Below are 17,993 nucleotides of genomic sequence, written 5' to 3'. Positions count from 1 at the left end.
CTGGTCTTGAACTCCTGGCCTCAAGCAGTCCTCCTACTTCATCCTCCTAAAGTGCTGGGATTATAGGTGTGAGCACGGTGCTCAGCCTTATTTGTATATTTACAGTTATTCTGTAAATAAGCTTGTTAGCCAAAAGATGCTGTATAAAATATTCTTCTAAAATCTAATTGTTTTAGAAACAAAAAGATCTGCTTAAAATGTAGTGTGAAAATGGTAGACTTTAATGATAAAGTTTCAGTTCCTGAACAAGAACTATGTAAAGGTATCAGGCCCGTGTGTGTATGTGTGAATGTGAGAGAGCTTGTGTGTGTGTGTGTGTGTGTGTGTGTGTGTGTATTCTTTATCAAATACTTCCTATCAATCTCAATAATGTGTCATTCAAAACCACCTTGGAGACTGAACTTGAAGAGAGGACAAGAAGAAGTCCTTCTGCTAAGTAGCTTCTTCCTCAGAGAACAGATCCCAAGTCCCAGATCTGTGTTCCCAGCCTCTGATGGCCCTGCCTTTCTTCTTCTGGCCCACTCCCAGCCCTGAAGCTCATCCTGCTTTCATCTCTTCCACGTTTTGGTTCCTTCCCAAGGAGACCCACATCTTCCTCAGCTTTCTTTATAAAAATGGAAATTGCGGAGAGGGAAACACAACATTGATAAGGGTACCTTATCTCAAACCAGGCAAAGTGGGAGCCAAAGGAAGGCCCAAACTTTGCCTGTACGGTGACCACTTGTATACCTAATTCTGAATTGTACCCCGCATCTTTAAAATAAAAAAAAGAAAGAAAAGTGCAAATGTACTCCAGCCTGGGCTTGGCCACATGGAAGCAGGAGATCAGGTTTAGAAAAACTTGAAGAACTAAAAGAAAAAAGGGTGGAGGTGAGAGAATAGGGAGAAAGGAGATACCTAGGCATTTGGCAGCAGCGAGTCCACAGTCCCCGTCTTCCATCAGGCTCTCTGGTGTCCTTGAATACTTCCTCACTCTGGCCCTGGCTTCCCTGCAGTACAGTTCTTAAGAGGCCAGATTCTGGGGCCACTGTTATGGTGTGTTTGATGATTGTTGTCTTGTACCAAGCCATTAAACTTCTCTGTAGCCATGTGTCTGTCATTAGTGCTCTGGGCCCCAGGGACCATTGTCCTGATGCATGAGCTTCATATTTTTCTCTACTTTGTTCTCCCGTCTGTGTCTTTGGATGGCTTGTCTAGGGCTGTGGCAGTCACATCTTGTCTCTCAAACAGTTAACACTGAAGATGACATTATTTATTTAGTGGCAGATGTATTTGCTTGGCAATTTTGAAAAGTGAGGTTCAGGAAGTTTAACAGCATTGTTTGGAGCCACAGCTAAACTAGTGACAGAGCAGTAGAGGCCTGTGGTCACCTGCCTCCTAGTCCAGCACACTGTGCTCTCCTGCATAGTTCTGGACCCTGGGAAGAACAGCTGCAGCTGCTCTTGCCCTTCTCTGCTGGCTCAGAAACACCCTGGGCATCTGCACTGGCCCCATCCAACATCAACCCAGGTCCCTGCAGAAGGTGCATAGAAGGTACATTGGCACGACCGGCACCAGGGACCCACCTTCTGACTCTGCCACCCCCTGACCTGCCAGAGTGGGACTGCTAGTCAGACCCCCACACAAATGCTCTTAGGCACCACGAGCCATAGAAGTGAGACCTTGAGTGTGTCCCGATGGATGCAAACCACATTCAGGCTAGACACAAGGCACAGCCCTGGCTGGGAGTTGCTTCTAAGCCCTCGACTCACTGTTCTTGCTTGACGCCAGAAGCCCCTGCATCCCCTTCCAGCCCTCACTGTGAAGACCAAGGGCTATTCGATCCCTTCCTGCTTCCCCAGGCACCCTCGGGCTGTGTTCCTTCCTGCAGCTTGGATGCCTCGGTTGCTTCTTGCAACTCCATTCTCTAAGTCCTGCTTTGTCACCTTTGCTCTTTCATTTGTTTTTCTCAGGCCAAGACAGTGGACAGTGATGCCCCAGCAGAGATCTCATCCAATGTCAGCACCAGGACCATGGGGCAACTTGGGTTCTGTGGAACCCCTCCCAACTTCCCCCAGCCAGCATGCGGGTCCCTGTTAGCCTCCCTGGGGTTCCTAGCCTACCTTACCTGCCACTTGGAGAGCAGGTGGCACCAGGAACACCCTTCCCTTGACAGCCAGTAGTCAGTGACCAACAGGAGCAGCCAGTCCCTCCTTCTGCTGGGACAGGTCCAAGGTGTCACTTCCCTCCTGAGGTTCCCTGTGGGATCAAACTGCAGCCACCCACTGTGGGACACAGGCTGGTTGCCCTTCATTGGCTTCGACCCATTCTTGTCCTGCCTCCCCAGCCTCTCTTCCTCAGTCTATCACATCATCTCCATCCAAGTCTGCTCTGGAAACCCAGACAAAGACAGAGACCTGACAACACATGCCCTCTTCTAATATCAAGGAGTTTCAAGTCTCAAACACAATGGCCCTCAGTAAGGAGCTGGACCTCTCCTGGCTTGAACCTGAGTAGTTGTTGATTATTCAGCAACTTTTATGCAGAGTTCAGTGCTTTTCATAAATCAGACATGGAAGATTCCGTTTCTCCAGAGTAACTGGACCCACACGACTTAGCTGCAGGGCCTGTGCCAGTCCCCAAGACAGAACTCTTCCATGGTCTTAGGACATAGGACACACAAGCTCTATAAGGTCATGCAGGCTTTTTTAGGATACACGGGCCCTCTTAGAACATGCAGGCCCTCATGGGACTCATGGGCCCTGGACTTGAATTAATCTGAACTTTCTAAGTGACCTTTTCTCTCCCTATCGTACAATTCCAAGCTGTTCTAGTGGCGGTGGATATTCTCACCAAGAGGACACCCTTAATCCACTCCACCATCTGTCTCAGCACCTGAGCACTAGCCAAAGCTCTTGGCTTGTATTTCAAGATGATTTCTAGAGTCCTCCATGTTCACTCCAGCTGTTCTTGGGCGCTGCACCTTCCAGACGTGTGGGGCATCAGGGTGCTGACCCACATCTGCCTGTGTCTGTCGGTCCCTCACATCAACTCTGACCCCTACCTCTCTGCTTCCCACATCCCTGCTGTCAGGCACATGCCAGTATCAAGCTCAACCTGAGAGCTTCCAGAACTTCTTCAGGCCAGCCACAGCCAGAAAAAGAGGACACATTGAACAGGAGCTGTGTACCAGATCCAGACTGGGGCTAGATATGGTGGCACGTGCCTGTAATACCAGAGCTTTGGGAGGTTGAGGCAGGAGGATTGCTTGAGGCCCAGAGTTTGTGACCAGCCTGGGTGACATAGTGAGACTCCCATCTCTACCAAAAAAATTTAGAATCCGCACTGGAAATGCTATCTGCCCTTCCTCCCTCCGTAGCTGCATGACCTGCTCCTGGTGTCAAAACCAAACCAAACAGAACAAAACTGCCAGATGGCATTTGTCAGGTGCGTGTGATGGGCAGGACTATGCCCTGTGTTCTTCACCTCTGAGTGCCACACTGTGAACATGCTACATTGTGTGGCAAGGGAACTTTGCAGGTGGAATAAAGGCACTAATCAACTAACCCTAAAGTCGGAAGAATCTCCTCAGCCAAGTTGGACTTCACTGTAAGGAGACCTTAAGTGTTCTTTTGAGCAAGAGTGAGGATGTGCTGGAGAGCGATGGGGCCATGTAGAAAGGATAGAACTCAGCTCAGAGACACTCCTACTGGCCACATTGTAGACAGTTTCAGCATAGGAAAGCATTAGAACCCCCTGGATAAAATATAAAAGGATGAGTCTATACTGACATAAACTGATACCTGAAAAAGTGATTGCTTGACAGAAGCCAGGACATTTCTATAGTTACAAAGTATCTCCCACAACATGCCTATTAATTGCAAAGGGAAGAGCCTCTCCACTGGGAAAGTCAGGCATGATGTTCCCAGGTGCTGTCTTGGCCATGTCCACTCAGGGCCAAGCATTCAGCCTTTCCTACTGGGCCATTGGCCAGGCCCTCACCCAGCCATTTTCTTGACCTGTTTTCTATCCAGTCTTTCACTGTTCTTGAAATCTTTGAACTGGAAGCTCAGTTCGTACACTGACTTCTGACTTGTGTGAATCTTGGCTTGTCGTGCCCTTCTGGTTCCCAGGCGTCCTAGCAGGCTGTGCCCCAGGTGGGGTGTCACAAGCTCCAACATGGGCCCTGCCATGGTCCTTCCCACTGGGAATGGGAGACCTAGAAATATGTATTTTCTACTCCCCTACTGGTTCAAAATAGATTTATTTTTCTACTGTAATATTTTATTTGCTGGACATTTATAATATAAAGAAAATAAGAAGAAAAACATGGTGATCCCTGACACTTTGAGAGTGAAACTTTAGAATAATAAATGATAATTATTTTTTCCAGATACAAAATTCTGACTTCATTAAGTGATCAAGCTAGACTTTATCTCAACATTGACTGTGCTGAATATGTAGCTGATCTTCTGATTTATACTTTTATTTGGAAAAAGTTTGATAATCACAAACCATTTTTGAGAGAGAGTTTCTACAATGGTTTGTTGATTCAACGAATAAAGTATAATTGAGGAGTTACAAAGTATTCCTTTGGTAACCCCACCTCGTTTCTGTGTCTTTCTGTGTGTATTTTAAAGAACCAAACTAAGGAGTGGACAACTTTGTGCAAAAGAAGAGGTATCCCCTGCTCAGATGATTACTCTCTTACGGGCACCCTGGGAGAAGCAGTGACAATTCAAGCTTGGAATATTGCCGGACTACCTTCTGACTCATTTTCCATTGATAACGGGATCATCATCATGTAAGAAAAACACTTTTCTCACAAATGACCTTTATTAAAGAATCAGTAGATTTATTTATCTGCATGCCTTTTAACAATTTTAGGCAGCAAACTTTTACAGTATTGAAAAAAATGTACTTAACCAATCAATTAGTTAAACTATATAAGAATAATCACCTCTTTCTCCTATTAATATTAGAATAGTTGAGATTGGAGACTATAGTAAGCAAACAGATGACTTTTGCTTAATTTTTTTAAAATCAAGTTTTAGCAAATCGAGCAAAAACCTGCCATAAATAAGCAAAGTTCCAAATTCCATTCCTGTAATATATAAGGTTTTGTTATTCCAGGCTAATGAAATATGCCCCAGTGGGATGGTGATGGTGATTGAATAGGGTGTCCCGAATTCTGTCTTGTTCCGGGTATGGGACCAGCTTAAATTATGTGGACACATTTCTGGGTGCTGGGCTGACTGGGGCTGTCAAGACAGAAGCTACTGCTTGTGGGATCTCCTTGTTAACAGGGAGATTCCATGTAGCCTGGGCTGGAAGGTTACAGAGGCTCACCAGCCTCCCTCTCACCTCCAGCCTTCACCTTCCAGAAGCCAATGACTTCAGCTTGTCAGCATGACAGCCATCAGCTGGTATTCCAAGTTCATGTGTTCATGAGTCTTTTCTCACAAGCCTAATTCTTGTTGATTGTATTCAAAACAGCATAGGTCTTTCCTGCCACAAGTAGGAAATGTTCTGTCACATAACTATTTTGATTCATGTTTAGTTTACTATGAAAAAACAATTGCTATCATGGGCCTTTTTAAAGTAAAAATGGTTGAGACGTGAACTTTTAAAGCAGAACTAACCATAAAATGTGAAGAATACTTATTCTTAATTTTTTTGATTTATGATAGTCATTTCCACAAATTAAAACTCTGATGAGCACATTTGTTTTCCAGTAAATTATCCTGACATATGGGTTTCTTTAGCACTTATTTACTGAATTGTTCTACAATGATTTGAAGTATGTGTGATTTGATATTAATGGAAAATGAGATGAAATCTGATGAGACTAGCTAGAGGAAGTTAAAGGAGTCATTACCATCAGACACTTGAGAAAAGCTAATCCCTAGAGTTGAGCCCTGAATTAAATTCAAAGCTTTCTGACAACTAGGGGGAAAAAGAAAAGCTATGTCATATGGTTCTCATTTGTGAACCAAGTAAGTTGTACTTAGGAAGATAAACATTTTCAGTAACTAAATTTAATTTAATTATTTTGTTGATGTTGAGAAAATATTACAAAGCTTTCCTTTGGGGAACTAAAGTTAAGTACTGGGTACTATTATCTAATAATCTAAATTAGTTCAATGAGAAATTAGAGCATCTAGAAAAATGATAAATATGATCATTAGATTGCTGCTAAAATAGAATATTTTAAGTGCCTTTTAACAAACACAGGATGGCAGCTAAGTTTGTTAGATTACTGAACACATGACATGCAGACAGTGTGTGTTGCTGTTTCATGTTAGCTTACCTTTAGAGATCCACACATAGGAGCTTTCTGGAAAATTTAGAAGTTTAACTTTTACTTTCACTTGTCCAGCTGAACCAATCTGTGTCAGCCTAAAGAAAAGCCAAGTTTTGCTGCTTTTGCTATTGTTGTTGCTACAGCTTTCCTGTCAGAAAAAAAGAGGTATGGCTCTTGTCAAGCCTCTGTGAACACACTGCTCACATTCCACAATGTGGTAATTATGTCTACATGTTTGATTTGCAATTAGGTACCACTATTCCACCTAGCAGGACATCTGTATCCACCAGATCCACCACTGAAGGCCAGATTGCATCTTATTTTCCAGCAAATAAATGTACCCTTTCTTTTGGGTCCGTTGATTAACATTTCTGCTAACCAGGTCCTAAACCTCTCAGTGATTATTATTCAAGACAACACACATTTTGGGAGGAATGGAGGTAGAAAATGTTGCTTAGGCAATCCTCTCATCTCAGCCCACAAAGTGCTAGGATTATAGGCATGAGCCACCTGCCTGGCCTATTCTTTTGTATTTTTTAAGGGTCAGTTGTGATTTGATCTTTTGTATTTCTGATTATATTTATTTGAGCTTTTTCTCTTTTCTTGGTCATTTGGCTAGGGGTCCATCAATCTTGTTAATTCTTTCAAAGAACGAGCTTTTTGTTTTGTTGATTTTTTAATGATATTTTTGTCTTCTATGTCCTGTATTTGGGCTATTTAGTGATCTGGATTCTTCTGCTAAAGTTAGGGTTCTGGTGGTTCTGGTGGTCTTCTCTTTCCAGCTCCCTTAGGTGATTTGTTAGGCTGTCAACTTGTGATCTTTCCATTTTCTTGATGTGTATTTGTAGAAATACAAATTTCACTCTTAGAACTGTTTTCAAGGCATCCCAGAGGTTTTGGTAAGATGTATCTTCATTTTCATTTATTTCCAAGAATCTTATAATTTGTTTTGATTTCAGTGTTGACCCAGTAGTTGTTCAGCATCATGCTTTTTAGTGTCCGTGTCTTTGTGGGCTTTGGGGAAATTTTATTGGTGTTGGTGTTTATTTTTATTCCACTGTAGTCTGAGAAGGTGCATGGCAATATTTCAACCTTACGGAATTTTTCTATGCTCGATTTATGGCCAAGGATGTGATCAATCTTGGAGTACATTCCATGTGGTAATGAGTAGAATGCATATTCTGTGGTTATTGGGTGGAATATTCTGTAGGTATCTATTAAGTCCATTTAGTCAAGTGACAAGTTTAGGTTCCAGATCTTCTTGATGATTTTTTGCCTCTTTGATCTACCTAGGGCTGTTAGTGTGGTATTCAAGTCCCCTGCCATAATAGTGTTAGAGTCAATATCTTTTTTTAGTTTACTTAGTAGTTGCTTTATAAATGCTGGTGCTCCTGTGTTGGGTGCATGTATGTTTAGGATGAATATTTCTTGTTGATGGATTGAACCTTTTATCATTATAGTATCCTTTTGTATATATTTTTTATTTTTGATAGCTTAAACGTTGTTTTGTCTGATATTAAGATCATGATTCCTGCCTTCTTTTGTGATCCATTTGCCTGGAAACTTGTTTTCCATCCTTTGACCTTGAGTCTGTGTGTGTCCCTTGTGGTGAGATGAGTTTCCTGGATGCAGCAAATAATTGAGTCATGGTTTCTTATGCAGGTGCCATTCTGTGTCTTTTCAGTGGTGCATTTAGTTTTTCACATTCAGGTTGATTATTGAAATGTGATTGGTTATCCCTGTCATGAGGTTCTTATAAAGTTTTTCTTTGTTTGCTTGTTTCCTTTTAGCTTTTGGATTGATGTATGTGTGTGTTTTCAAGTTTTTTGTTGCAGTGTGTTCTCTGTTGGTTCTGTGCTCTGCTGTTCTCTTGAGAAGTATGTGGTCATTCTTTTTTTTTCTTTCTTCTGTGCTTAATACCTTTTTAAGTGTCTCCTTTGAACTGGTCTGGAAGCTGCATAATCTCTTAGGGATTGGATGTCTGGAAAGGATTTTAATTCTTCATCACTGATGAAGCTGAGCTTGACTGGGTAGGAAATTCTTGGTTGAAATTGTTTATCTCTGAGGACTTTGAATATTGGACTCCAGTCCCTTTTTGTAGTGTTTCTGCCGATAGGTCTGCTGCTATTCTGATTGGTTTACCCCAGTAGATAGTCTCACCTTTCTCTCTTGCTGCCTTTAGGTTTTTTTTCTTTTGTGCCTACTTTGTGTAGGTGAATTACGATATGTCTAGGGATTGGTCTTCTCATTTGATGTCTTGTGGGGGTTCTCTGTATCTCTTGTGTTTGACTGGTCACATCTCTGTTGACATGGGAAAAACTTTCTTGGACTACCTCCTGGAATACTTGCTCCAAGGAGTTCTCCATTTCCCTTTCTTCTTCTGGGATACCAATCAGGCATAGGTTCAGCCTCTTGATACAATTGCACATCTCTTGTAGGCTTTGTTCTTTCTTTCTGAGTTTTCCTCCTACGTTTTTTACAGATCAGGTTAATTCCATGTTCTGCCCTTCAAGTTTTGAGATTCTTTCTTCTGCTTGCCCAATTTTGGTTTCCGTACTTTTCATCTTGTTATTTATTTCCTGGATGAAATTTTTTATGGCCAAAATCTGTTACAAGTTCTTTCAGTGTTGCATCTTGTCTTTCTTGAGTCTTATTCACTCTTTCCATTCATTCCCTAATCCCTGTCATATTCTGGGCCAGTCATTGGTGGTCACTGCAGTCTGATTTTTTGGGAATTTTCTCCTTGTTACACTTGAAATTACCTGTGGTCTTCCTCTGGTTTTTCCTCAATTGTGACAGATCTCTTTAGATCTGTTATTCTGTGGCAGTGGGAGAGGCTTTCACTTCTGATGTTTGCTCAGCCCTCTATTCTTCCCTGATCCAGGCTCTGAATTTGTTCCATTTTGAAATAGGACTGTGGGTGGCAAGCTTTGCTGTCTCTTGTAGTTCTGAAAGTTGAATAAGTAGAGAATGGGGAGCTAGGATTCAGAAACTACTTGCAAATCACAATGTTTGCTAACTGTGGTATGTGTTCCCTGAGACCCACTCTCCACCACCATGCTATATGATGATGCAGTGGGTATGTGCATGTACTCCTTGAGTCCAAGATACAGTAGCAGCAATGAAGAAAACAGAGAAAAAAAGAATGAAATAAGATGGACAAAAATTTTTTAAATGAAAAAAAACCACAAAAAACCACAGAACAATGAAAGCAGAAACCAAAGCAAAAAACAATTGAAAACACACACACACATACATACATACACACTCACCACACACACACACACCCCAAAACAAACTGTAATAACAAGGTGAAACAAAACAAAAAACAGCAACAATAACAATAAAAAAAAAGGGGGAAATAAACATACAACGCACGCCTAGCACAAAATGAATGGGGAACAAAAAGAGAAAGACCAAAAAAAATAGGAATTCAGATTGAACCCTCCCACATATATTCACACCCACCTTAAACTATATTAAATAAAGATAAGACCAAAACAGCAAAAACAAACCAAGAAAAAAGATAAAAAACAAAATAAGCTGAAAGATTAACACTCAATCATTCATATACACACATAAACAGAAAACAAAAAACAAAAGAAGAAAGAAAAAGAAAAGAAAAAAGGGGGGAGGATGCAGATCAAACCCTCACATACACATTCATGTACAAAGGAAAAATATTTAAAAATAGAAAAATGAACAAAAAGGCAAAAAAACTTTAAAAATTAAGAAAAAAAACCTACTCTCTTGTGGCAGGTTCTGTAATTGTTCCTCTCATCTGCTCCTCTGCAGAGTTCCACCTCTTTCACTCTCTCCCCAGTGTCCAGACCAGGGAAGGAGGAGGGTTGGTGGGAGTGGGTGGGGCTGCAATCCTCCTCTCCCACTCTCATGTGGTCAGAGGGATCCCCTCTGGTGGGGAGGTGCTGGATTGCCTCTTCCCCAGGTATATACTCACAGGGGAGGGGAGTGGTGCCCCAGCCAGGCCTATCCTGGAATGGAGTTCTATTGAGGCTGATATCAAGGTTCCACCTGAGTTTGTTTCTCTCAGTCGTGCCCCAGCTTGTGGGTCTGACATTCAGAGGATTGCTGGGGAGGGAGTAGTTGGGTCAGCCCTGGACTCACCACTGATCTCTTTGGAGGTCTTCCTCAGTAGGGGGTGGGGAACCTGAGACTCATCACTTGTCCTGTCCCTCTGAAGTCTGTGCTTACAGGATATTCTCTCTGGGTCATGATCAACCCGAGTAGTTGATCCACTGATCACAGAGATGGGGTCTGTTGCTCTGTGGTGAGTAAGTCAGAGCACTCTCCTGCCCCATTTCCAAGATGGTGGCAGGGTGCCTCTTTCATCTTCTCTGGTGGGACTCTGCCTCTGGGCTCCCTCTGTAGCCCTTGCTGCCAGTGTCCGGCCAGGCACTGAAGTGGTGAGGCAAAGCTTAGAGCTGGCAGTCTTTCCCCACCACTTCTTTGCAGGAAATTTGTGTCAGTTTTTTAAAAAATGGCACTCAGCTTCTGAGACCTGGGAAGTGCTAGGGACCAAGCAGAACATCTACAGTACTAGCTGCTTCACCAGGAGGGCCTGGGTCACTTGCTCACGAGCCCTCACTTAGTCAGTCTCTCCCAGCATCTTCTTCCTAGGAAGGGTTTTGTTGATTTAAAAAAAATGGCCCTCAGCTTCTGCATCCCGGAAATTACAGGGGGCCAAGCTGAGCAGCTGTGGCACCAGCCGCTGCACCAGGAGAGCCCTGGCTGCTTGCTCCTGAGCCCTCACTCAGTCAGCCACTCACACACCCACTCACTCACCAGCACACACACAGAATTCTCCATACACTCACACATTCACAGCGGGACTCAAATAGTCTGACTAGCTCAGCTGCCATCTTCCTTACCTATTTTTCTAGGACTACATTAATAGATTAATTGGGATGTTCTGTGTATACAATCATGCTGTCTACAATGAGTGACAGTTTAATTTCTTTCTAATTAGTACGTTTTTTGCTTCTTTTTCTTGGCTTATTACATTGACAAGAACTTCTAGTATAACACTGAACAGGGATAATAAAATTGGACATTATTGCCTTTCACCCAATCTTAGAGGAAAGCAGTCTTTGACTATCACATGTGATATTGGCTGTAGGTTTTTTATACATCTTTTTTTTTTTAAAATCATGTGAGGCTTATTCCCTTCTGTTACTAGTTTGTTAAGGGTTTTTAGGATTAATGAATGTTAAATTTTGTCAAATGCTTTTTCTGCATCTATTGAGATTACCTTAAAGAGTTTTTTTAATGTTTGTCTTTATTAACTTGGTGAATTGTACTGACTGATTTTTGAATACTGAGCCAACCTTGCATTCCCAGAATAAACTCTCCTGGTCATGATCTATTCTTTTATTTATATATTTCTGAATTAAATTTGATAATGTTTTGTTGAAGATTTTTGCATTTATGTTCATGAGGGATATTGATCTGTGTTTTCTTTTGTTGTATTGTCTGCATGGTTTTGGCATCAGAGTATGGTAACCTCATAGAGGGAATTGGGATAACTTCTTTCCTATTTTTTGAAAGATATTATGTAGGATTAGAATGTTTTCTTCTTTAAATGTTTCATAAAAGTGACCAAAGAAATTATTTGGCCTGAAATGCTTTTTGTTGAAAGATTTTATCTATAAATTCACTTTTTAAAATAGTAATGGGTCTATTTAGATTATCTAGTTCTTCTTAAGTGAGTTTTAGTAGTTTATATCTTTCAAGAAATCCGTCAATTTCATCAAAGTTATTAAATGTATAGGCATAGAGTTGTTTATAGTATGCCTTTATCATCCTTTCAATGTCTATAGGGTCTATAATGATCATTTCTCCCATTATTCCTTATATCGGTAATTTATATCTTCTTTCTTTTTTCTTAGTCAGTCTGGATAGAATTTTGATAAGTTTTGTTGATCTATCAGAAACAAGTCTTTGGTTGCATAGGTTTTTTCCAATTTATTTTTCTTTCAATGTTACTGATTTCTGCTCTAATTTGTTATTTCCTTTCTTCTGCTTGCTTTAGGCATAAATTGCCTTTCTTTCTCTGGTTTCCTAAGGTGAAAGCTTAGGTTATCAATTTTAGATTTTTCTTTTCTTTTTTTTTTTTCTTTTATAGATTTTTCTTTTCTAGTCTATGGATTTAATGCTAAAATTTCCCATTAAGTATTGCTTCGGCAACATAGAACACATTTTGATATATTTTCATTTTCTTTAAAATATTTTCTAATTTTTCTTGAGACTGCTTCTTTGATCCATGGGTTTTTAAGAAATATGTTAATTAGCTTTCAAATATTTGGTGACTTTTAGGGTATTTTTCTGTTGTTTTTTAACTTCTAATTTCTTTCTCTTATGTTCAGACAACATACATTGTATAATTCCAATAGTTTCAAATTTTTCAAGGCTTGTTTTACGACATAAATAAAGTCTATACTTGTGAATGTTCTATGTGCACTTGAAAAAAAATGTTTATTCTGCTATCATTGGTTAAAAGCTTTTATCAATTAGGTTGAGTTGTTTGATACTGTTATTCATGTCTTCAATATCCTTGCTAGTTTTCTGTCCTTTGCTCTCTCTAGTTCTATCAGTTTTAGCTTTATTTATTTTGAAACTATGTTGTTAGATTTTTAAAACTATAATGTCTTATTAATTAATTGACCCTTTTATCATTATGTAAAGTCTTCCTTTATCTCTGATAATTTTTCTTGTTCTGCAGTACACTTTTTCTGATATTACTATAGCCAATCCAGCTTAATTTTGATTAGTGCTTGCATAGCATTTTACCATCATTTTCCTTTTAAAGTAATTATATTATTATTTTCAAAGTGGGTATCTTGTAGATAACATACAGTTGGATCTTGCATTTTATTCCAGTCTGACAGTCTCCTTTAAGTGTGCTTAGACCATTCACACTGGATGTAATTTTTGATATGGTTAAATTTAGATCTGCCATTTTATCATTTTTGTTTTTTTAACCTGTTTTTTTTTTGTTGTTTTGTTTCTCATTTCTTTTATTAAAAAATTCGTTGAATAGTCCACTATTTTTAGTATATTATTTCACTTTATTTTATTTTCATATTGGCTTTTCCACTATAATGCTTTGCATTGTTTTAGTATTAATACAAATTTTTGCAGTCTATTTAGAATTGATATTTTAGCACTTTACTTAAAATGTAGAAGTGTTGCAACCATATGGATCCCTTTACCCTCCCCTGAGTAGGCATATTAATTATGTGATGGTTAATTGTATGTGTCAACATGATTGGCCATGGGGTGTCCAGAATGAGCATTATTTCTAGGTGCGTCTATGAGGGTTTTTCAGGATGAGGTTAGCGTTGTGTTGGTGGATTCAGTGAAGTTGGTTGTCCTCCCCAATGTGGGTGAGCATCATCCAGTCCTTTGAAAACCTGAAGAAAACAAAAAAATAGAGGAAAGAGGAATTTGTCCCTTTTGCTTCCTGCTTGCCTGCTTCAGATGGGACATCTCACCTCACCTCCAGCGCTTGGACTGGGTTTTGCACCATCAGTTCTCTGATTCTCAGGCTTTCAAACTTAAATGGAATTACACTGCCAGCTTTCCTGGGTCTCCAGCAAATTGTGACTTCTCAGCCTCCATCATGTGAACCAATTCTCGTGTGTGTGTGTGCGCACGTGCGTGTGTGTGTTTTACCACTTCAATTAACTATATACCCTACTATCTCCATTTCTCTGACTAATATAGCAAATATTGAAACTCTGTTCTCTACAGACAATATTAATATTTATCTCAACATTTATACATATTTTAAAGAGAAGAGAATTAATCTGATATATTTACCACAATATTTACCATTTCATTGCTCTTGCTTTATTTCTAAAATTTCAAGTTTCTTTGTGGTATCACTTCCCTTCGGGCTGAAGAATTTTAGCTTTTGTTTATAGAAAGCCTGCTGGCAGAAAATACTTTTAATATCTTTCATCTGAGAATGACTTTATTTTGCCTTCATTCATGAAGGATATTTTTGCTGGATATAGTTCTTGGTTGCAGGAGTTTTTGTTTGTTTGGGGTTTTGTTATTTGTTTTTAGCACTTTAAAAATGTTCTACTGTGTTTTGGCTTCATGATTCCTGATGAGACAGCTTCACCTTTTTGAATAATTGTCACCTGTAAGTAATATATTTTTATGACTGCTTTCAAAATTATTATTATTATTTTAATTTTTGTTTCCACTAGTTTGATTATGAAGTGTACTGGGGTGGGTTTTTTGGGATTTCTTCTTTTTAAGGGTTGCTGAACTTTATAAAGCTATAAGTCTCTGTGTCTCACTGCATTTGGAAAGATTTAGCCATTATTTTTTTAAATATATTTTCTTTACTACACAGTCCTTCCTCTTCTCCTGGGACTCCAGTGACATGAAAGCTAAAACACTAAAACTTTTTACTACTGTTCCACAAGTCTCTGAGGCTCGACTCATTTTTTTTCAATCTTTTCCCCTTTATTGTTCAAATTGGACTATTTATATTCATCTGCCTTCAAGTTCACTTTCTTTTTTTTTTCCTTCTCTCATCTCCTTTCTGCTAATTAGCCCATACAGTAGAATTTTTATTTCATATATTACATTTTTCAGTTCTAAAATTTCCATTTGGTTCTTTTTATCTTTTTTGCTGATAACATTTCTCTTTTCATTTTTTTTTAAACAAATATTCACCTTTATCTCATGGAAGATGGTTCTAATGTCTGCTTTAAATCTGTGTTTTTGTCATTTTGACATCTTTTTCTTTGAGAATTAGTCACATTCTGGTTCTTTGTATATTGAGTGATTTGGGATTGTATCTTGGAAATTTTGAATATGAGACTCTAGGTCCTGTTAAAATCCTCTGATAAGATTGATTTTGTTTGTTTGTTTTTGTTTTAGTAATCAAATGACATAGTTAAGTTTAGAAGTCAATTCCTGTCTTTCCTTCTGTGTGTGATGTTTCTGATGTCAGTTCAGATTTAAAAGCTTTCACTCTGCTATTTGGATCTGCTCCTCAATATACATAACTCAGGGATTAGTTTGTGTTATTGCTCAAAGCCTCTGCATGCCTTGTTAAATGTGTTCCATGTGTGCTCTTTGGGTAGGATGCTGGGACTTGTGTTTGTTTATTCACAGAACTAGGGAGTCCTGTCTTCAGGTCATTCCCCTCCAGAATTTACCCCATACTTTCTATACTCCAGGGGCACCTTTTCCTACATTTTTTCTGGCCAAAATTATGGCGTGCCCTCAGAATCTTATCTTCCCAAGCTATTGTACAACCTCATGCCAACATGGGGGAAAGTGGCAAGAGAAAAGAGGGGGAAATGCTTGGATTTCCTTCCATTTTGTGCACTACCGAGGCCTCTTTCCCTAGCTCTTCTATCCTGAGAGATGGGTTTTGCTCAGTACTTCAGGTGACTGCACTGCTGCTGCTTTTGCCATGGTAAAACAGATCTGTAAGTGAGGTTAACCTTGGGGTGAAAACAGAAGGGGAAAAAGAGAAAAAAACAAAACACATAAAACATGGGTTCAGCCCCACACTCTCTGGCTCAAATGTGGTCATTTCTCAGCTATCTGGTCATTTCACAGCTCTCCCTATGCCTACCACAAATATCTCCCACTTAAGCCAAAACATAAAAAGAAGGGGAAAACTCAGGAAACTCAGGACCCTTATTGGTCATTTCTCAAGTTTTGACTTTCCTCTCATTCACTTGTTATTATTTACTTTTTTAGAATTTGCAGGTAGTTGATTTTTGTATTTTGTCCTGAATTTTTAGTTATCAGTGGAAGAGATGGACTGTAATAGGCATAGTCCCTCTTGCTCAGCATCATAAGTCCTTTTCTCTGATTTCAAAATGCTGTTTTTTGGATGAGTATTTTCTATACAGGGATAATCTCTTAGAGAATTACAATTTTTAGAATGATTTAACTTGTATGTTGTTTGCCAGATGTTTTTTGCTGTTTCCAGGAGGTTATTGAATTCAAACGTTATTTAATCTAGGAAAAGAATAAAAAATGAACAGATACCCTTTCCTCAAAGGAGCACACAATTAAGTTGGGTGATGCAGTGTTAAACAATCATAGAATTACCATAGTAGAATATTATCATTATATCAGGCCTGGTACAGTGGCTCATGCCTATATTCCTAGCACTTTGGGAGACTGAGGTAGGAAGATCACTTGGGGCCAGGGCTCAAGACCAATCTGGGCAACATAATGAGGCCTCGTCTCTATAAAAAAGAAAAAAATTAGCCTGATGTGGTCGTGCACACCTGTAGTCTCAGCTAGTCAGGAGGCAGAGGCAAAAGAATCACCCAAACCCAGGGGATCAAGACTGTGGTGAGCCATGATTGTGCAACTGCACTTCAGTTTGGGCAACAAAATAAGACCCCAACTCATAATAAAAAGAAAGAAAGTATTTTCATTTTACAAAAATACCACAAATGTAATATTAATGAACTGATAAAGAAGAGAAAAGACAACAAAAAAGACTTTGTGGACTACATAGCTTTTGAGCTGACCTCGAACATGAAAAGATGGGGAAGAGGTGCATCTTGGACAATGAAACAGTATGAACATGGGTACTGTGGCTAAAATAATGGATGCAACAGAATGAAGAGTGAGTTGTTCAACTTTTTTTAAAAAGCATACGTGTTGTTAAAAGAATATTCACACATAAACCTCCAAACCTAAAAAATATTTCTAAAATGTGATATAATTTGTATTTATTTATTTTTTTGAGTTGGAGTCTCACTCTGTCACCGCTCCTGGCCACCGCAGCCTCGACCTGCTGGGCTCCAGCTATCCTTCCGCCTCAGGCTTCCAAATAGCTAGAACTACAGTCGTGCACTACCAAGTCTGGCTAATTTTTTATTTATTGTAGAGATGAGGTCTTGCCAAGTTGCCCAGGCGGGTCTCATACCCGCGGGCTCAGGCAATCCTCTCACCTTGGCCTCCCAAAGTGCTGGGATTACAGGCTGAGCCACCAAGCCCAGCCAATTTTTATTTATTTCTAATTTCCCTTTTTACTACCTTAAGTTTCTTAGGCATATAGTGCTCTTTTTATTAGTTGACTGCATCTAAGATATCACACTAATCTGTTGATCTCTTTTCTTTCTACATATAATTAATGTTATGGACTGAATTATGTCACCTCCAAATGTCAAAACCATAATCCCCAATGTGGCTGTATTTGGAGATTTCTTTTAAGGAGGTAACTAAGGTTAAAAGAGGTTATAATGGTGGGGCCCTAATCTAATAGGACCGGTGTCCTTATAAGAAAAGGGATAAATCAGGCGTAGTGGTTCATGCTTGTAATCCCAGCACTTTGGGAAACTGAGGCAGGAGGATTGCTTGAGCTCAGGAGTCTGAGACCAGCCTGGGCAACATGGTGAGATCTTGTCTGTTAAAAAAAAAAAAAAAGTAGCCAGGTGTGGTGGTTCATGCCTGTAGTCACAGCTACTAGGGAGGGGAGGCAGGAGGATCTTTTGAGCCCAGGAGTTTGAGGCTGTGGTGAGCTGTGCCCATGCCCCTGTACATCAGTCTGCACAACAGAGTGAAACCCTGACTCAAAAAAGAGAAAGAGAGGAAGAAAAGAGAAGAGGGAGAAACACAGCAGCTCTTGCATGGAGCGAAGGTTGTTAAGGACACAGTGAGCAGGCAACTGTCTGCAAGCCAAAAAGAGAGGCCCCTG

General features: G+C 39.8%; 1 protein-coding gene across 1 annotated transcript in view; it reads left to right on the top strand.

Moving 5' to 3' along the window:
* DNAH7 (dynein axonemal heavy chain 7) overlaps positions 1-17,993 on the top strand; it is a 280,274-nt gene that overhangs the window by 173,153 nt on the left and 89,128 nt on the right. Inside the window, exon 44 of the mRNA XM_008063530.1 lies at positions 4,620-4,783. Within this exon, the coding sequence (XP_008061721.1) occupies positions 4,620-4,783 (164 nt within the window). The remainder of the gene's footprint in view (positions 1-4,619; positions 4,784-17,993) is intronic.

This window comes from Carlito syrichta, unplaced genomic scaffold, assembly GCF_000164805.1.
Source record: "Carlito syrichta isolate Samal-C Ts95f unplaced genomic scaffold, Tarsius_syrichta-2.0.1 Scaffold306906, whole genome shotgun sequence".
NCBI lineage: Eukaryota > Metazoa > Chordata > Mammalia > Primates > Tarsiidae > Carlito > Carlito syrichta.
Note: the sequence above shows the minus strand (reverse complement) of the source record. Positions and strands in the feature narration are given on the sequence as shown.